Source organism: Crocuta crocuta, unplaced genomic scaffold (genome assembly GCF_008692635.1).
Source record: "Crocuta crocuta isolate KB4526 unplaced genomic scaffold, BGI_CrCroc_1.0 scaffold170, whole genome shotgun sequence".
NCBI classification, from domain to species: domain Eukaryota; kingdom Metazoa; phylum Chordata; class Mammalia; order Carnivora; family Hyaenidae; genus Crocuta; species Crocuta crocuta.
This window is the reverse complement of record NW_027527853.1, coordinates 2,239,887-2,261,169: the sequence shown is the minus strand read 5'-3', so window position 1 is coordinate 2,261,169 and position 21,283 is coordinate 2,239,887. Positions and strand designations below refer to the sequence as shown.

The 21,283-nt window shown below is 41.5% G+C and overlaps 1 protein-coding gene and 1 long non-coding RNA gene across 3 annotated transcripts in view; one reads left to right on the top strand and one right to left on the bottom strand.

The window, feature by feature from the left end:
• Positions 1–21,272, bottom strand: part of MMS19 (MMS19 cytosolic iron-sulfur assembly component) — a 33,187-nt gene extending 11,915 nt beyond the window's left edge. For both annotated transcript variants that reach the window (XM_077779075.1, XM_077779080.1), the window contains exons 1-8: positions 21,147–21,272; positions 7,429–7,477; positions 5,369–5,469; positions 4,400–4,485; positions 3,945–4,019; positions 3,471–3,540; positions 2,570–2,698; positions 2,418–2,479 (exon numbers count right to left, since the gene is read on the bottom strand). In XM_077779075.1, the coding sequence (XP_077635201.1) occupies positions 2,418–2,479; positions 2,570–2,698; positions 3,471–3,540; positions 3,945–4,019; positions 4,400–4,485; positions 5,369–5,469; positions 7,429–7,477; positions 21,147–21,258 (684 nt within the window). In that variant the 5' untranslated portion in view covers positions 21,259–21,272. The remainder of the gene's footprint in view (positions 1–2,417; positions 2,480–2,569; positions 2,699–3,470; positions 3,541–3,944; positions 4,020–4,399; positions 4,486–5,368; positions 5,470–7,428; positions 7,478–21,146) is intronic.
• On the top strand, positions 2,694–5,107 carry LOC144244000 (uncharacterized). The gene is made up of 3 exons (XR_013338815.1): positions 2,694–2,879; positions 3,367–3,563; positions 4,979–5,107. It is a non-coding gene; the product is annotated as an uncharacterized LOC144244000 (long non-coding RNA).
• Positions 21,273–21,283: the final 11 nt, after the last annotated feature.

The following is a 21,283-nucleotide window of genomic DNA, read 5'->3' as shown; positions in this document are numbered from 1 at the left end:
AAAAGTCAGTCCGGGGGCACCTAGGTGGCTCAGTCAGTTTAGCATCTGACTTCGGCTCAGGTCATGATCTCATGGTCGTGGGTTCGAGCCCCGCATCAGGCTCTGTGATGATAGCTCAGGGCCTGGAGCCTGCTTCAGATTCTGCCCCTCCCCCACTTGTGCATGTTCTCTCTCTCTCTCTCTCAAAAATAAATACATAAACAGTAAGAAAAAAAGACATAAATCTAGGGGTGCCTGTCTGGCTCAGTTGGTAGAGCATGTGACTCCTGGATCTCAGGGTCATAAGTTCAAGCCTCATACTGGGTGCAGAGATTACTTAAAAAAAAATTAAAAATAATTTAAAAACCAAGACATAAAGCTAAAGTTGAAAAAACAATAGATTAATAAGAGATTTTAACAATAAAATTTTAGAAGCTAAAAAGGAGATGAAAAGAAATGACTTAATAGTGCCAAGACAACAGAATCCAAAGGCACCTGGTGCTGCCAGTTGCAAACCTTTTTGAGTAGGCTTTTCCCAATTTTTATTTATTATTTTTTAAATATAATTTAATGTCAAATTGGCTTCCATACAACACCCAGTGCTCATCCCAACAAGTGCCCTCCTCAAAAGGTGTCTCTTATTTTAATTGACAAGAGTTTTCTGCTTCCCATACAGACTGCAGTGCAGAACAACATACAAAATTCTGCTTGAGCAGCACCTGGCTGCCTCAGTAGGTAGAGTATGTGACTCTTAATCTTGGAGTTATGAATTCAAGGCCCATGTTGGGTGTAAAGCTTCCTTAAAAAAATCGACTCGAATAAGAGACATTCTCCTACCATTATATATAACTTTTTTTGTGTAGAATATCTGAGAAAATACATAAGCAGTTGGGAGCAATTATCATCTTTAAAAGGAAAACGGATGGTTGGCAGTCAAGGGGTATAAAAAGGCTTCACTCTCTATCTTTTGTTGAATCGTGCTCACTCTATTACATATCAAAAAATGAATGACATACTCTTTCCTGCCCCCAAATTAGAAATGCATATATTCCAGCAATTCCACTTTTAGGAATTTATCCTACTGTTCTACCCACATATATATCCGAAATGATGCATGTACAGGATATGTAAGTTGCAGTGTTGCCTGTAACAACATAAGATTAGCAACAACCTTTATCCCGTAGAGGACCAGTAAAATTAATTAGGTATTTCCATTGAAAGGAATACTACACAGCCATAAAGAATAAAGGGCTAACTTAATACTGATATGGAACACTGTCCAAGATATACTAAGTGAAAAAGACCAAGTACAGGAAAAGTGCATATATACACTGCCATTGGTAGGGGAGCATTTGCTTACGTATGGATGAAAAAGTTCTGTAAGATACAGACCTAATTTATAAAACAGTTGACAACAGAGAAAAGAAATGGTGGTAGACAGATTTTCACCTTTTTGTACTTTTTAGGTTTTGGATCATTTAATGAATTATTTTTTCAAAACAAACATAAAATAAAGCAAAAACAGAAACCTGGTGCCCTAACAAAGAGCTTTCAAGATTTCAAAGGCGTAAGTTCTTCTGAATTAGAAATAGTGACATTGATTACAAAAGAGATGAAGAGAAATTCAGGAGAGGTGGCCCTAAGGACCATGGTGTCAACTGGAATAAGCTGGTACGCAATCCCCCGTGGCAAAGATGGCTGTGTAACTTTAAAGGCAGTAAGAGTCAATACTCAGATGCTATTTGGTGTGCTGTCATAGAAACTCCTTTCATTTCTTCAAAACCACTAATGCTTGCAGTACACATATGCATGCATACCCACACAGTGAGGAGATCCTGAGTTTTTGGACACAGAAGGGAAATCAAGATGCAGAGCAGGAGGAAGGTCCCAGGGGGTCACGGTCAGAGCATGCTGCATATACTGCACTCAGTTGTGTCTTCTTTGTTTTGTCAATTTTGTTTCCTTTGCCTGAGATCCTCTCTCAGACTCCAGGATCGTCTCATTCCTTAGAAACCAACTGAAATCTCATCTCATCTATGAAGTCATTTCCTGCCTACTCGAGCTCACAATGAACTCAGTCTTCTCTGAACAATTAGAACACCACTTGTTTTGATTCATAATCTCATACTGTTACTTAAATGTTTTAGTCTTCAAGGGCAGAAACCACATTTTACAATCCTGTAGCCCTTGGCACACTAAGTACATTGTTAAGGAGCTTAAGGAACCGAGTAACCGCTGAAATGACTCCTTCCTCTGATGGCAAATGCTTTTCCATTTCCAGTTTACTAAAATTTAAGTTCACAAGGGCACAGACTGTCTCCTTTGTTCACTGCTGTGTCCTCAGTGCCTAGAACTGGACCTGATTCACAGGAGGTACTCAATGAATATTTGAATGAATGAATGAACAAATGAACAAATGATTGAAAGGTGCTACTTACAGGGGTAAAATCAATAGGGAAGTAACAAGATGTCACTTCAAACAACTCCTCCACAAAGGGTCCTAAGGTAACAGAGAAACAATGAGGTCAACTTTTAATTTTCACTCATCTGACAAGCCCCAACCAGCTAATTCAAAGCTACAAGGACGTACCCAGACTATAGTCCCTAGAGATGAGATCATGGACGATGCGGAAAGCCACCAGAAGATTTCGCGGATCCTTTTCCCCATCCATCACCTGGATGAAGCCAAAGGTGAAGTCAGCTCCTAGGCCCTTCAGCTCTGGAGAGGAGAGAACAGGTCACTATCCTCCCTCAAAATAGAAAGCTGGGCTTTCTTCTGGCTTGGGTTTTCCATCTACAATCACTGTCCCACCTTAGCTGTTTCCCAGAGCAGACTCTTTTGTTTTCCTATTCTGAGAGAGTGCATAATGAAGAAGAGATGTGCAATTTATAACTGAGAGGTAAGAGTTTCTTTTTGTTAAGTTTTTTATTTTTTATTTTTGAACCAGAGAGAGACAGCATGAGTGGGGGAGGGACAGAGAGCAAGGGAGACACAGACTGAAACAGGCTCCAGGCTCTGAGCTGCCTGCACAAAACCCAATGCGGGGTTTGAACCCACAAACCACAAGATCATTAACTGAGCGGAAGTTGGACACTTAATCGACCCAGGCGCCCCTTTTTTTTGTTAAGTTTATTTACTTATCTTGAGAGAGAACATGAGTGGGGAAAGGGCAGAGAGAGAGGGAGAAAGAGAATCCCAAGCAAGCTCCGCTGACAGCATGAATCTCAGGAACTAAAGCTCCATCTCAGGAACTAAAATTAAGAGTCCACGCTTAACCTACTGAGCTACCCAGGCACCCTCTTTAGGTAAGATCAGCCCATACTCTATCCTTCCTTTAGTTTACTGGGGAGTGAGGACCTCCTCAGTTTCCTTTCATTCTTTTTCAGAGTATTATCTCTCCTATATGACTTCCAGACTAAACATGAATCCTGGTAATGGAGGGGAAAAGGATATGCTTGCTTCAGACTTGCCAAAGAACTCTGCCTTTTACCTTCTTCCCGGGTTCGCATGAAGTTGGTGATGATACTGTAGACTGTGTGTCGGTCCACCTGAGGCAGGGACTTGGAGGTGGAAGAGACCAGAAGTAAGTAAAGTACTCAAAGAATACCTAAGCTGACAAAACTACTTCCTGCTTCACAATCTCTAGGTGGACAGTGCTCTTTATACTAGTATAAGAAGAGCCTAAGAAGGAATGCAGAGAAAGGCTATGGCTATTGGACTACTAGTTACAGCAGTGGAGCCAATAACCAAAACCTGTCTGTTTTACTTTCTTTAGGTTTAAGAGGACACAGGTCAGACATAATAGCATGGCTCCCTCTCCTTATATAGTAGCTAGGACTAGCATGTAAACATGGTCAGGGATCTGAAAAAGTTCAGGAATTAGAAGGCGTTATTTTTGCCACCTAATCCTGGTTATGTCAGGGCTGGGAGACAGGAGAATATGATAGTGACTGTGATCACTCACCTGGACATGAACCTCCTGGAAGATGGCTTTAAGCACAGAAACAGCCAGCCCTGGGGGCAGAGCCATACATAGACTCTGGGGGAGAAGAAGAGATGTGTGAGCACTGAGGGAATTCTAGCCTTCAAGATACAATCCCCCGAACAGGCCTAATTAGCTATAGTGGGAATCACAACATCCAAGTCAAGAAGAAGTGCTAAGAGTGAGATAGATGGTTCCTTTTCTTGAGCTGATTAGTTCTCTGCAGCTCCTTCCACTTTGGTTCTGAATTCCAGTCCCCCCAAAATACTTAGAATCGCTAGACTAAAAACAGAAGTGAAACTGGCTGACACTAGTTTATTCCCCACTTGGGCATCTGCTCCTCAACATGTGGGAGTCTCACGCCCAAAAACAAGGACAGAATTCACTGGAAAAAGGCTCCTGCAAACACAGTATGTAATGAAAAAAGGAGAACTCACAAGTGCCCTCAAACCTTGCAGGACAGATGGGATCACAAGATGATGGTCCTTCAGCCGGTTCTCATAGAACAGGATCAGGTGGATCACTGCACAAATCAGAAATGCAGCCATTATTTTACACAGGCTCCTTCCCAAACTTTGTAAAGGCTGTTCCTATTTGGCCTCTACTACAAATTCTCTCCTTCACTAAGAGATATGTCCCATGCCCTCCCATTTGAGGGTACCTTGATCAGTCAGGAAAATAGGTGAACATCTTTTATTATCCACTCTCACATAGGTCCGCATTTGAACCCACTTTCCAACCCAGAACTTCCTTCCTATAGAACCAGAATTGGCAAACTTTCTCAAAAGGCCAGATAGTAAATATTTTAGGCTTGCAGGACATACTACTGGTTATAACTACTCAACTCTGCTCAACTTGGGGCCACTGTAACAGAAAGCGGCTATACAGTTGTGGCCATACGCTAATAAAAACAGGCTGTAGTTTGCCCACTACTATGCTATAGAATGTAAAAATGTCTAAGGAGGGGTGTCTGGTGGCTTAGCTGGTTAAGTGTCTGATTCTTGATTTTGGTGCAGGTCATGATCTCATGGTTCCTGGGATTGAGCCTGCCTCTGGCTCTGAGCTGACAGCATGGAGACTGCTTGGGATTCTCTCTCTCTTCCTCTTTCTCTCTGCCCTTCCCCGCTCACATGCTCTTTCTCTCTCTAAATAGATAAACATTAATAAACTTTAAAATAAGTAAATAAGTAACGTCTAAGGCTACATTTGAAATCCTAGTGTCTTTAGTCTCAATTCTTATCATCTCTGCCACATATACCAGTGAGGAATGAAGATGCTGAATTAGTGGTTCACAGATTCCTTGTGCCCTCCCTTTTTTCTTCCCTCCCTGTAAAGTTGGCTTGAACAAACAAGGAAGGCCTTGGCTCAGCAATCCAGGAAGACACTCCTACCAGTGATGCCAGTACCTTCCTTCTCCAGGAGCAAGGAGTGGCACTGGAGTAGCACCTGTGACAGAAGCTGGATTCCTCGTGCCCGAGTTCGGGGTTCTGGATTCTCTAGAGACGACCTGGGGAAAAGTAGGGTACAGAGAGTCTGATGTAACACTGTTCAAACTTTTGAAGGCATAAATATTTTGAAATCAGTCACGCTCACCCCCTGCGCATGGAATCCAGCCCAGGAAAGGTGTTCTATAGGTACTTAGCATTATAGATAATAGTAAAGCCAGAGCCTAAAGGGCCAATCCCCAGATTGATCTGGCATTCATTAGAGGCTCATCTGACACCACAGCCAACAGAAGTATCCATTTCCAGACACTGACTGGGTATCAGGCTTACTCTTATATGATAGTGACATTCCTCTGAAACAGAGCTTAGCAGCTACTCACAGGGCTCAACAGATCACGGGCAGCAGCAACTTCTACCCAAACAGGAGAATAAATATACTGCTGCTAAGAAAAAAACACTGAGAGCAATGGGGGTCTTAGGGGGGAAAAACTTTATAACTGGAAATTTAAAAAGTAAGAAGTCAGAACAAAAGTTTTAACTACTCAGGATTATTGAATTGGAAAACCTAGACTGAAACAATAAGGTAACTTATCTTCAAGATAGCTCTTATAGAGATTACATTTAAACATACTTGAAGAAATCTAAGCAAGTTAATGTACGAAGTAGAAGATTTCTGAAGGAGAACGGACTAGGACATCTGACTGAAATCTCAAGGATAAGGGTGTCTGCACCTAGGCGTAAAGGGGCAAAAATAAAATCACTTTTGACAGGAATAGAATAGGATCTGTTGAAAGGACCCTGTTAAGAAGTAGAAAACTGGGTGTTTAAAAATAGACCAAGACACATAAATGTTCATATCAGCATTATTTAGAATATCCCAAATTTGAAAGCAACCATGATATCCATCCATCACCTGATGAATGGTTAAACAAAATGTGATATTCATATAATTCAGCAAGACTATTCTTCAGCAAGAAATGAAGTACTAACAAGAGCTACAACAGGGATAAACTGAAAACATATATTAAATCAAAGTAGCCAGTCACAAAGGCTACATATATGGTTCCATTTATACAGTATTTCCCAAACGAGCAAATCCACGGAGACAGAATGTAGATTAGTGGTTGCTAGGGGCTGAGAAGAGGAGGGACTGAAGAGTGGCTGCTAATGGGCATCGGGTTTCTTTCTGAGGTAATGAAAATGTTCAAAAGTTGATTGAGGGTTGCATGAATACACAAAAAATAATGAACTTTATGTCCTATGAATTACATCTAAATAAAGGAGTTATTTATTTATTTTTTTAAATGGATCAAGGCCACAGGAGTAGAAAGGCCAAATAGTCTGTCATGTGCAAGAGAGGCATAATAGTGACCTGTATTCCATCCCACGCTCCCACTCTTCTAGTTTTCTGTTTCAGAAGACAAGCTGCCTGTGACAGTTAACAACCTTAGCAAATAAGACTTGTCAATTTAGATGGTCTACCAAGTATGAAATAGGAGAAAAGCAGGCATCGAACAACAAGTACATACTTCCTCTGGTGCTTGGATATCTGGTTTTACACTGATCTTCCAGCTTTTTCCTCAAGCCTTTTCCTATAGTGAGGATCTGGTGCAAGGTCAGCTTCCTGGCAAATCCCCAGGCAGGGCCCACGAGCAGGTCTGAGTCAGAGCCACACTGACTAGAATCCCGTGGGGGCAGGTAGATGTCTTTAAGAGGCACAGGAGGAATCCCAGCTCTAATTAAATAACACTTGATGGCCTTCAACCACCTATTGCACTCCAAAGTTATGGGCTGATCCAGGAACTTCCAACACTTCCTTAAGAACTTTAGTCAGGTGGCATCTAACTTTTACCAAGAGAAACATAGACTTAGACTGAGGTACTGACAGGAAAGGAGGGTACTGAGCTACAGTAGGAGAAATTCAGAACCAGTGAGGTCCAGGAAAGCAGCAGTGTACAAAATAACCTTTTCAGAGTGCACGGGCAGGGCTGGAGAAGGGGGCTCTACAGGCAGGCTCTTACCCAAGGGCTTCCACCACTTGTAACACTGTATAGCTCCCAGATTTCACATCTAGAGGAAACAAAAGAGAAAAATATAAAACCCACTCCCAAGGTTCCAAAGCTCCAATTGCCAATGTTTCCTCCCTACCCTAGGGTTTGTACCTTGGGGTCCCCTAGAGCCCCTTCTACATAAGAGGTATTACTATAACACTTTATTTAAAAAAATTTTTTTTTAAGTCTTTATTCTTTATTTATTCTTGAGAGAGGGGGTGGGGGTGAAGCAGAGAGGGAGACACAATCTAAAGCAGGCTCCAGCCTCTGAGCTGTCAGCACAGAGCCCGATATGGGGCTCGAACCCACAAACTGCGAGATCCTGACCTGAGCCGAAGTCAGACGCTCAACCAACTGAGCCACCCAGGCGCCCCTTACTATAACATTTTAAAAATGTAGCTTCAATTATAGACCTTGAAAAGGAAATAAACATATCATTTGTAGATAATATGATTGTACACCTAGAAAATCCAAAAGAAATAATTTAAGAAATACTACAAATAAAATAATTTACAGGGCTCCTAGGTGGCTCAGTCAGTTAACTGTCCAACTTCGGTTCAGGTCATGATCTCACAGGGTTCGTGAGTTCAAGCCCCAAGTTGGGCTCTCTGCTGTCAGTGTGAAGCCCGCTTCGGATCCTCTGTATCCTCTGTTTCCCTCCCTCTCTGCCCCTCCCCTGCTCATGTGCCCCCCACTCAAAAATAAATAAACATTTAAAAAATTCATTAGGGTGGCTAGGTACAAAATTATGAAATTAAGAATCTTCACATATACATATATACACAAAATGTCCTGTAAAGTGATACAAAGGAAAAAAAATCTATTTACAATAGAGGAGGGGGAAAAATACCTGGTTAGGAACTTAACAAAAAATGTGAAGAACTGAATAGTGAACAGCTTTAAAGCACCAGTGAGGATCACAAAAGAAAATCTGAACAAATACAAATGCCATATTTGTGAAAGACTCAAGAGGACATATCTCCCAAATTAATTTATAATTTTAAATAATCTCTATAAAAATGCCAGGAGAATTTTTATTTTGGGGGAAATTGACAAACTTATTCTAAAGGTAAAGTACAAAAAAAACCCCACATAATTAGGCAAATTCTGAAAAAGAGCAATGGGGAAGGGAGAGAAGGTACACCTTCCAGATATTAAAAAATTGTTACAGGGGTGCTTGGGTGGCTCAGTCAGTTAAGTGTCCGACTTTGACTCAGGTCATGATCTCACACTTCATGAGTTGAAGCCCTGCATTGGGCTCTGTGCTGACAGCTCAGAGCCCAGAGCCTGCTTCACATTTTGTCTCCCACTCTGCCACCCCTCCCCCACCCCCTCTTGTGCTCTCTCGCTCTCTTTCTCAAAATAAATAAATAAATAAATAATAAACATTAAAAAAAATTTTAAGACACCACAAACATTGAAAAAAAATTGTTATAGGGCCGCCTGGGTGGCTCAGTTGGTTAAGNCCCCCCCCATCAGGTTCCACACTGAAAGTGAAGAACCTGCTTGGGATTCTCTCTTTGCCCCTCTGCAACTTGCACATACATTCTCTCTCTCAAAATAAATAAACGTAAAAAAAAAAATTGTTATAAAGTCACAATGATAAATTTGTGTGTACTTTTTTTAGTGTGTACTTTTTTTTTTTTTAATGTTTTATTTATTTCTAGGAGAGAGAGAGAGACAGCGTGAGCAGGGGAGGGTCAGAGAGAGAGGGAGTCACAGACTGAAACAGGCTCCAGGCTCTGAGCTGGCAGTCAGCACAGAGCCCGACGCGGGGCTCGAACCCACGAACCGCGAGATCATGACCTAAGCGAAAGTCGGACGCTTAACCGACTAAGCCACCCAGGCGCCCCTTTAGTGTGTACTTCTAAATATACTTGAAGATTTCTAAAATAAAAATCAAAAACAATCAGCACAGTATGAGTTCATATTTTTAAACAAAGAAATCAATGGTACAGAAATAGAATAGAAAGTCCAGAAAGAAATACAGATGCATATGAGATGATGATTTTTCAAATTTCAATTAATGGGAAAACTAAACTATTCAATAAACAGTGATGGAATGATTGGGCAAATATTTGGAAAAAACCATCTTCACTTTCAATCTTTAATCAAAGTAAACTTTTCGAATGGATTAAAGAAAAAGACATGAGAAAATTCTTAAGTATAAACTAAAATTCAGAAGTCCTTAAAAAAAAAAAAATTGGTCAGGGGCACCTGGGTAGCTCAGTCGGTTAAGCGTCTGAGTCTTGATTTCAGTTCAGGTCAAAATCTCACGGGTTTTGAGTTCAAGTTCTGCATCAGGCACTGCGGTGATAGTGTGGAACTTGCTTTGGATTCTTCCTCTCCCCCCATCTCTGTCCCTCCCATGCTTGTGCGCGCTCTCTCTTTCTCTCTCTCAAAATACATAAACAAAAAAAATTGATTAAAATCAGCTACAATAAAAAAACTGTATTTTCTGCAGGGCAAAAACAAAAAAACATCATAAGACAAACTGGAAAAAACATTACTTGCAATTCTTACAACATAGCGCTTTTTTTTTTACCAATATATAAAGCTCCTACAAATCAATGAGAAAAAGATCAACAATCAATTTAAAAATGGGCAAAACCTTACGGCACCTGGGTAGCTCATCTGGTTAAGTGTCCGACTTCACCTCAGGTCATGATCTCATAGTTCATGAGTCTGAACCCCTCATCAGGCTCTGTGCTTCAGATCTGTGTCTCCCTCTCTTTCTGCCCCTCCCCCACTCCGGCTCTGTCCTCTCTCAAAAATAAATGAACATTAAAAAATTTGTTTTTAAAAATGGGCAAAACCAAAACAATGAACAGGCATTCTACAGAAGATACTCACCCATATTCACAATAGAAATGCAAATTAAACTATATAAAAGTTTTGTTTTTAACATACTAGATTGGCAAAGATAAAAAAATAACTTTGTAACACACCTATGTTTGGTGATGGTATGCAGAAATAGGCATTCTTTTTTTTTTTAACTTTTTAAAAAAAAATTTATGTCTGAGAGAGAGAGACAGGGGGGCGGGGGGGGAGGGGGGGGTCAGAGAAAGAGGGAGATACAGAATGTGAAGCAGGCTCCAGGCTCTGAGCCAGCTGTCAGCAGAGCCCGATGCAGGGCTCGAACCCATGAACCGTGAGAGCATAACCTGAGCCGAAGTTGGATGCTCAACCGACTGAGCCACCCAGGAGCCCCAGAAATAAGCATTCTTATACATTACAGGGGGAGTATAAATTGGTACAACCTCTTAATGGAAGGCAATTTGACAATATGTTTAACAAAACTACAAGTGTACATGCTTTAATCCAGGGAATCTTCTCAAAATTTATCTTATATGCTTGTAAAGTACAAAAAAAGTTATGTATAATAGCAAATGACTATAAACAAACGGCCACCAATAAGAAAACGGTTAAATTATATGTAGTACATCTGTACAATGGAATTCTGTTGCCACTTAGAAAAAACTGTGGAAAAGACTGAATACACACATACAGTGTGATTCCTATTGATAATGGGATATGATCTAAAAGCAGGACAATGTACAAAAATAGTATATATAGTACCAAGTGCACAGCATTATTTTTAAGGGTAAGGAAAGTTGTTTCTATTTGTACTTATTTATTTCTCTGGAAGATAAAAGGAACTAATAATGCTGGTTGTTTCCAGGGAAGGACACTGGATAGCTAGGGGGTTGAGAGACTTCAAAAAAAAAAAAAATTAGATGTTTTATTTTGAAATAATTTTAGAGTTAGAGATTACAATTAATGTATTACTATTAAACTCTAGACTGTATTTAGATTTTACCAGTTTTTCCACTAATGTCATTTTTCTGTTCCAGGATCCAATTAAGGATACCACACTGCAATTAGCCATCACGAATCCTTGGTCTCTCTGGTCTGTCAAAATTTCTCAGTCTTTCTTGTCCTTAAAGACTTTGATATCCTAAAGAAGTACTTTATAAAATGTTCCTCAACTTGGGCTTGTTTGATGTTTTCCTATTGTTTAGAGTGGGGTCATGGGTTTTGAGAAGAACAGCACAGAGGTGAAGTATCCCTCTCATCATATCATATATCAATCATACCAGGGGCACAAGATATTAATATGACTTATCTATTATTGGTGATTTTATTTTACTTTATTATTTTTAATGTTTATTTATTTTTGAGAGAGACAGCGAGTGGGGGAGGCACAGAGAGAGAGAGAGGGAGACACAGAATCCAAAGCAGGTTCCAGGCTCTGAGCTGTCAGCACAGAGCCTGACATAGGGCTTGAAGTCACAAACCGTGAGATTATGACCTGAGCCAAAGTCGGATGCTCAACAGACTGAGCCACTCAGGCACTCCTATTATTGGTGATTACTTGGTCAAGGTAGTGTCAGCCAGGTCTGTGTACTATAGAGGTGCTATTTTTCCTTTCCCATACTATCTTCTTTAGAAGGGAGTCACTTAATTTCGCTTACATTCAAGGGGGAGGCAGAGATTAAGCTCCACTTCCTAGAAAGCAGTATCTATCAACGTAACTATATTATGTGGAATAATTCAGTAAGGAAGGTTAATTTCTTCTCCCCTCCTTTATTTATTCAGTCATTTATTTTAGAGCAACATAGACTCATGTACATTTATTTTACACTGTGGGTTATAATCCAATACTAGGTTATTTTGCTGTTCAAGTTGTTCTATCTTTAGCTACAGGGAGCTTTTTTAGGTTGCCTCCTGTCTCTTTGACTTGTCTCATCCATCCATCCATTTATTTTTTAAAGTTTATTTATTTATTTTGAGGGGGCAGGCACGAGCAGGGGAGGGACAGAGAGGGAAAGAAAGAATCCTAAGCAGGCTCCGCGCTGTCAGCATAGAACCTGATGTAGGGCTCAATCTTACCAACCATGAGATCATGACCGGAGCCGAAACCAAGAGTCAGAGGCTTAAGTGACTGAGCCACCCAGGTGCCCCATGTTTAGTTTAATACATACAGATAGAAAAATAATGAAAGATATATATGTACATATATATGGGTTAATACATATATATGTGTTTCCCAGCTCTCTCTGCTAAGGGGGGGCTAGGAGCAGTGGTACCCTAATAGCAACAAGCACAGCTACACCCAGATCTTGGTTTGCAATACCATCTTCAGTAAAAAAGAATCAGGGTTTCTTGGAGAAACGGCTGATTCCACAGCTGGGACAGGGAAATTACAGGATAAGCCTGTAGTATTTTGTACTGTTAATAAAGTAAGAAAGTACTTAAAAAAGTAAAACGATGGGGTGCCTGCCTGGCTCACTTGGTAAAGCATATGACTCTTTTTTTTTTTAATGTTTATTTATTTTTGAGACAGAGAGAGAGAGAGAACACAGGGGAGGGGCAGAAAGAGAAAGGGAGACAGAGAATCTGAAGCAGGCTCTGTGCTGTTAGAACAGAGCCTGATGTGGGGCTCCAATTCACGAACCATGAGGTCACGACCTGAACTGAAGTCAGACTCAACCAACTGAGTCACCCAGGCACCCGCAAGAGCATGTGACTTTTGATCTTGAGGTCGTGAGTTTAAGCCCCACACTAGGTATAGAGATGACTTAAAAACAAAACAAAACAAAACAAGGGCACCTGCTGGCTTAGTCGCTAAAGGGTGAAACTCCTGATTTTGGGTTTCTGAGTTCAAGCCCCACGTTGGGTATAGAGATTACTTAAAATCTTTAAGAGGTGCCTGCATGGCTCAGTTGGCTAAGCATCGGACGCTTGGTGTTGGCTCAGGTCATGATCTCCCGGTTCATGAATTTGAGTCCCACATCAGGCTCTGCACTGATGATGTGGGGCCTGCTTAGGATTCTCTCTCTCTCCTTCTCTCTGCCCCTCCTCCGCTTGCATGGTCTTGGTCTCTCTCAAAATAAAAAATAAACTTAAAAAAAAAAACCCACTAACTATAAGGTCATATTAAAGTCTCCAGCTCTAATCCAGGGCCACAGGGTCCATTCTAGCCTCTCTTACTGTTTGTAATTTGTTTCTCTGACAGTGAGAAATCTGATTCCCATTATCTACCATTTACTATTTTTTCAACCCTAGCATAGCTATAAATTACTTTCAGAATTGTCAACCTCTGTGAGAAACAGATTTATAAGCCAAGTGTGTTTATGTATAGTTTGGTCTTTTTTATTTTTTTTTTAAGTTTATTTATTTATTTTGAGAGAGAAAGCACGATCAGGAGAGGGGCAGGGAGAAAGAATCCCAAGCAGGCTCCACACTGTCAGCCCAGAGCCTGACACAGGGCTTGAACCCTCGAACAGTGAGTCCATGACCTGAGCGAAACCAAGAGTTGGATACTTAATAGACTGAGCCACCCAGGCGTCCTTGTACAATTTCATCTTTAGTTTCCAGACAAAATACTGTGGTACCAAATCAGATCAGCTCCCTCCTCCCTTTAGTGAGGACACATCATATACTAGTAGTACAGTAGATTCGTTGGTCACCGTTTACATTTTACTTTGAGATGGAAGGGAGCCTTTTCTCCATGTATCCTTTTGTATCTTTAAATGTACCATGTGAATATATTATTTTAAAAATACATTTCTAACAGCAGGACAGTAATTCACACAGATCTACCAGAAGCATCTTAGGATACATTCTCAAGGAAGAAACACAGAGTAAAAGGTTAGCAATCTTCCTAAGGCTTTGATTACCATAGAGGAGTTATAGCTCAATCAGGGAATTACTTCCAGCAGTCTGTTCTGGTCTCCAACCCACTTATCTCTAAATGTTAAACCTAATAGGTTAGCATTCACCCACACCAGACTTTAGCTAGAGTGAAAAAGAGGCTTGAGTGAACTCCTAAACTTCCAGTTCTGCTTAAATTTGTGGTCTCAGCAACAGGGGTGAGCAGAAATAGATAAAGGCTCACTCTGGTCCTAGAGTAAGAAGTCCAAATTGACTGAGAAAAGGAGCACTCTAGTCAGGATTCATAGCTCGTAACTGGCACCAATTTAGACATCGGGCACTCTTAGCCCTACTCGTGCCAGGATGTCGAAGGCCCAGCTGCTGTCCCTGTTCCTGAGAAAGAGCCAAGTGAAAAAATGTCCAGGCTGTAGGGTGGGGGAAGGGACAGCAGCCAGACTAACAGGACAGACCAAGGAACTGACAGTTGGGCTCTGTACCTAATTTCTTAATGGCAACAACGAAGTGAACAGATATACTCATTTCTGGGTTATATGCTATAAAAGAGTATTGCACAATTTGGGAAGGGGGGAAAAAAAGTACCTTTCTGGAACCTTTTAGCCAAAGACCAGGTAACTGCTGAAAACCCCATCTATTATTATTATTTTTTTTTAATGTTTTATTTATTTCTAGGAGAGAGAGAGACAGCGTGAGCAGGGGAGGGTCAGAGAGAGAGGGAGTCACAGACTGAAAAAGGCTCCAGGCTCTGAGCTGGCAGTCAGCACAGAGCCCGACGCGGGGCTCGAACCCACAACCGCAAGATCATGACCTAAGCGAAAGTCGGACGCTTAACCGACTAAGCCACCCAGGTGCCCCTGAAAACCCCATCTAAACATGAATTTCAGTGGTGGCGACAGACGTAGCATTTGTGCACAGGAAGCTCTAGAAGACTGATTCCTGTTACTAGCAAAGAACATTACTGAACCATCATTCTTCTTCAGCAACAAATTCAAGTCCCCTGAGCATGCTGGGCTATGGTCTAACGTTGGAAATATTTCAAGTGCTGTAAGACAAAGACCTGCCTAATAACCCCCACTCAGCTGCCTCTAATTTTTTCACTTAAAAAGGGGGTCTAATTTATATACAGCAAAACGTACAGATATTAACAGTATAATTTGATGCGTTTAAGCAAAAGTATACCTTGAGTAACTAACACCCCAATCAAGATGTGGAATATTTCCATCACTGGACCAAGTTGCCTCATGCCCCTTACCAGTCAATTCTCTCTCCTATAGGTTGCCTCAGATTTGATAAATAAAAATACTTTTTCACCATGAGTATACACCATTATGAAACTGGCTGTTTTACAATTACAAACAGACATCTATTTGCATGTGATTCCTTGAATCTCAGTTATGAGTGAACTCTCCTGGCAGAACCCTTTGGTCTTCGTACTTTTCACAAGAATCTTAAATTAATGCAGCACAAACATAAAAGAAACGTGAAGTATAAAACTAATACAAAATTAGAAAAAAATGAAGAGATGTTACTTGTATAAGTTTTAGAGCTATTATACAATAATAAATAAGAATAAGGAAAATGGTGAGTACAGTGGCAAAAAACTAGAGTCCGTATTTTGAGGGTGTTTTCACAAACATAACTAAGTCTAACATTTTATTCTAGTTCTGTTGAGTCTGACTCAGAAATGTCTTTTAAATAGGACTCTTCCTTTTTATCCCTTTAACCACAGAGACCATATAGAGACAGCCTTCAAAACAGCACTCCACTTTTTGGTGTGATGAAAATGTTCTAGACTTTTTAGATAGTGGCTTTTTAGTGTAACTTAAAATGGTTAAAGTTGGTTAAATGTCATTTGTTGGTTAAGTTCGTGGGTTCGAGCCCCACATCAGGCTCTACACTGGCAGCTTGGAGCCTGCTTGGGATTCTCTCATTCTCTCTCTCTCTCTCTGAGCCCCTCACCACTTGTGCTGTCTCTCTCTCAGAATGGATAAACTTTTTAAAAAATAAAAACATTTAAAAAAAAACAAAAGTGTTTGAGACAGCGTGCTAGTGGGGGGGCAGAGGGGCACAGAGAGAGAGAGAGAGAGAGAGAGAGAGAGAGAGAGAGAGAGAATCCCAAGCAGGCTCTGTGCTGTCAGTGCAGAGCCAGACACGGGATTGATCACATGACCCGGGAGAGCATGACCTGAGCCGAAACCTGAGTGGGTCCTTAACTGACTAAGCCACCCAGGTGCCCCTTAAAAAAAGCCATTTAATCCACCCACACTCTATCTAGAATTACCTCCCTAAAATGCACAATTACTTCCCTGCCCACCAATCTCTTTTGCTCCTTACTGCCTAAGACCTGACTCTGTGGTTTGATGTCCTCCACAGTTTAGTCCCCAAATCCCCTCTAGCCTCACCTTTAATCATGACTCCTATCATTCAGTCATATGGCCCAACCTATCAAGCTCTTCCATATCCTTAATCCTATAAATATTCCCTTGGTTTGAAATGCCTCCTTTCTGACCTTGTCAGCATTCAACTTTTCAAGATCCAGCTCAAATTACTCCCTTTCATGTTTCTCCGTAATTCCTTAACAAAATTGTCATGTGTGTTTGTTTTAATTTATTCATTCAACATTTATTAAGTACCTATTACAAATCAGGTATTGGAGTAAGGGCTGGAGACAGAAATATAGACAGGGAGCTTTTAAGGAGTCCTTAGTCTGTTGGAGCAGAAAGACCTTTAAAACAATCACAGTGTAACAAACTCAGTGTTGCCATAGTGATATAAACAGAGACTGAGTAAGTATAAGAAAGGTGTAAAATTCCTGGGTTTATGAACCATCCATCACTAACCGTTTAAGTGATTCAATCTCTTAACACTGTAAGTTTTCCCAAAGGAAAACTACCTGAATCTGGAAGTCTTGTTAATCATGCACTTGGACTCCTGGGATAAAAGAAGCTAATAAGGGGCTTATTTTCCTAAAGGCAGTCTCACTGGCATTAATGAAAAACAAGTCTAAGTTCTTTTCCGACATAAAAGTAGGCCTAAGTTTTTCCAATGTGTCCAAGATTTACTCTCTAAAAATGGACCTACTAGCACCTTTGAACTACCCACACTTCCCTCAGCAGGGCACCAGTTCATAAGGAGCCCTGAGCAGTCATCAAAGGAGTATTTATATACGACTGACAGAATGTACAATCAGATCTCTGTCTGATGGAGTTGCAGTCTCTTGAGAATCTAGAGGAGCAACCAATGGAGGAAAGGGGAAGGATGTGAAGAAGCAGTAGCGGGAAAAATCCCAATCAGGACTCAGTTCCAATCAAGCTCTCAAAATGACTTTTCTGCTGAGGATGCCATAGACGTTTCTCCGAACTGTTTTACTATTGTTTAATAGTCTTTTGGTTTTAGGAATAGTGGTCTCCCACAAAAGTGGGAAAACCCAATACAAAAAAAGGCTGAAAAGAAAGAAAATCCAAATAACTGAAAGGAAGAAAATTTCTATCACACTCTTCAAAATCAGCTTCCTTTCCAACCTCCATTTTCGGACAAAGAACTTCTCTTTTGTTCATCCTCAGGCTCAAAAGCTTGGAGTCATCACAGAGTCCTCTCTCTCCTTCAACTGTAACTAGTTAGGCCTCAAATTCCACAGATTCTTCCTTCAACATCTCTCATTCCATTTACTTACATAGTTTTTTACTGCATACTTACTTACGCTAGTCTCCAGGAGACTTGGGTGGTAGGCATAGGAGGATAGGATGTGGAAATAGACACAGAAACAGCTACTACACAAGTCTGCTAATAAGTGCTAATAAATGAGTGGCTAAGAAATAAATACCACAAAGATTTTGAAGTGTGAGATGATGTCTGGCTGTAGTAATCAGGAAACGCTTGTGGGGGCAGGCAGTGAGCACTCAAGCCTGCCCCCGAGGTCTAACTGATGAGTTGGAGCTGGAGCTAGTGAAAGGAGCTGGGAAGGAAAGCATTCATGAATAGCAAATCCAGGTGGCTGCCAGGCACCAAAGGTCCAGGAGGAGAGTGGTAAAGGTAAGGGCTAGGGCCACGTGGTGCAACCTTTGAATGCTAGCATAAGAAGTCTTTAACCCTTGGCCTATCGGTTCATTTCTCTGCCATCATCTGCACTTTACATCTGGCACCTACCTTCATCAGGAACTTTGCAAAGATGCAAAACAAAGTTGGTGGGAGCTGCCTTTGTGATCACAGGGTGTTCCCTTCTGCATTTACAATTTTTAGAACAGGCTGCTGCTGCGAGTGGCTGAACAGAAAGCACATCTAATTCTGGGAATGCTTCAAAACCCTGCCAGCCTTCAACATTAACCTCAGATTGAGAATATCAATTTAAATCTTCTCAAATTCATTTTCATTATATGACTCCCTTGCTCAAGGATCTACAATGAGTTCTATTACCTACAACAGGTCATTCAAATCCTTCTGCCTGGAATCCAAGGTTATGCATAATCCAACCCCACCAAAACTTTTCAACCTTATCAGTTACTACCAACTTCCTTTCCTAGTCAGTAGGGCTAAATTACAACAGGGCTAGTGTTACAGTCTTAGTAGAGCTGAGTTACATTTATTTATTTATTTATATTTATTTATTTATTTAATTTCTAGGAGAGATAGAGAGAGAGACAGCGTGAGCAGGGGAGGGTCAGAGAGAAAGGAAGTCACAGACTGAAACAGGCTCCAGGCTCTGAGCTGGCAGTCAGCACAGAGCCCGACGCGGGGCTCGAACCCACGAACTGCGAGATCATGACCTAAGCAAAAGTCCAACGCTTAACCGACTAAGCCACCCAGGTGCCCCGAGTTACATTTAAATTACCTAATAGTTTAGGCCATTTTTTTCAGACATAAAAAATAAATTTTAGGGGCATCTGGGTGGCTCAATCGGTTGAGCATCCAACTCTTGATTTCAGCTCAGGTCATGATCCCAGGGTAGTGGCATCAAGCCCGGTGTCAGGTCCCCCTTCAGCCTGCTTAAGACTCTCTCTCTCCCCCTACCCCTCTCTCTAGGTTGCGCGCTCTAAAATAAAATCTAACTGGGGCACCTGGGTGGCTCAGTTGGTTAAGTGTCCAACTTCTGCTCAGATCATGATCTCACGGTTTGTGGATTCAAGCCCCGCGTTGCGTCGGGCTCTGTGCTGATGGCTAGCTCAGAGCCTGGAGCCAGTTTCAGATTCTGTGTCTCCCTCTCTCCTGACCCTCCCCTGCTCACGCTGTCTCTCTCTCTCTCAGAAATAAATAAAACATTAAAAAATTAAAAAAAATAAAATAAAAACTTGGCAGTCCTTATTCACACTGTATTCCCAAGTATGTTCCGAACTTGAAAAATCCAATATTGTGTTCATACTATATAAATGTGGAAGAATAGTTACAAATGACACTCACGTAACAGTAGGGGGTAGGTGTATGCATTTTTCAAAATCAGCGAATGTTAAACACTTAAGATTGTACAGTTCACTGGATATGAATTATACACCAAAATAAACTGTAAACAAACTCCAGTTAATAATATGCCTACCAAAGTATTTAGGAGGAAGTATTTAGAAGGATACCTGCAATTTAAATAGACGGAAAGATACCTGACAAAACAAGTAATATTAAAATGTTAATGGTAGTTTAGGTGGTGTGCATAGGTCTGTCTGTTATGAAATTCTCTGCTGTATGAAATTTTTCATAATAAAGCACTGGGGGAAATGACATTGCTAGCACATTGTACTTAACTGTAAGCACTGATAACACACTATACGTTGTAAAACTGTAAGGAGTTAAATTTGGTGGAAAGGCAGCATCAGGCATTTGCTCCCTGATGCTTCCTTGCTGCCTTGCACCTAACCCATGCAGCCCTGAGGTTACGGTGTGGCATACTGTTTGCATGGTGGTCTCTCCTACCACAGTGTAAGTTCCTGGTGTGCACAGAATTAGTCTAATCTGTATTTATGTACCTATTGCTTTGGACTGTGTTTGGAGAATAGTATGTGTTCAAGAATGGTGGGATGGCTGAATGAAAGTGTAACTGCTAAGGACCAAAGTGATATACTCTCTCACAATTCACTTTATTCATTTCTCACATACCCTCAAAGTTAATATGTTCCACGTTCAAGAGAAATGTCGTCTTTCATTTTTCCCCAAGCATGCAAAATTTCTAAAAATAAGAGAAAATTCATCTGTGTTTAGATGACTTTATAGTCTATTACTTAAACAAGTCTGAAGGCCTCTTGACACTCAACAACTTCTTAGGTTTTGGTTTTTTTCCTTCTTTTTCTTAAAGAGTGAAATCTCTGACTCCCAAGGAAATCTGTGATTTGTTTTATGCAAATCTTAGGTATGTTGTGAGAACTAAGAGGTCCCTGAACTGCTCAAAAGCAGGAAACTGGAGATCTGGGTAAAAGATAAAAACACACACCACATTAAAAAGTCATGAAGCAAATTAATCAAGAACTTTCCCAAGACACGGAGGAAAAATCTTGATACGCGGAACATCTCAAACTCCCCCCAGGCTGACTTCTCCCCTCCTCTCTCCTGTTACAGCCAGTCAGAGATCTCTCCGCGCCGCCACTCCCAACATGCCACGCGACTAGAGCTGGTGCCGCGGAAGATGCTGCTTCTCACGTCAACCTCCGCGAAACAACGTGCTTTGGCGGCGGGAGTCCCACATTCTGAACTGGAAGACCTAGGTCTGAGTCCCAGCTGCCCCACCGGCCTGGGGTGCCAATCTCTGTCCACTCTGGGCTTCAGTTCCCTCATCTGTGAATCGGTAATGACTCTCTAACCCCAGCTGGCGCACAGGGTCATTACTAAGATGAGAGGCGTAAAAGCGCTTTAAGGAAGATGCAAGCCACTCTCAGTTTGTTACAGCTCTTAAACACGCGGTGCTTACAACCAGCCCCAGACCAAATGTCTCAAAGTCACCGCTGTCCCTCACTCCCTTCCCGCCCGGCGCCTGTGCTGAGGCCGCTCCCTCCTGTCGGCCCCATGCGGAAGCCGCGCGGCGCCGTCTGCCATACCTGCAGCCACTTGGTCAGCGGGGCCCTCTTGCTGACCCATGACGAAGTCTTGCACGAGGCCCCACAGGGCGCCCGTAGGCGCCACCGCCTCCAGGGCGGCGGCGGCGGCCATGACGCGAACCAGAGACCGTGGGAGG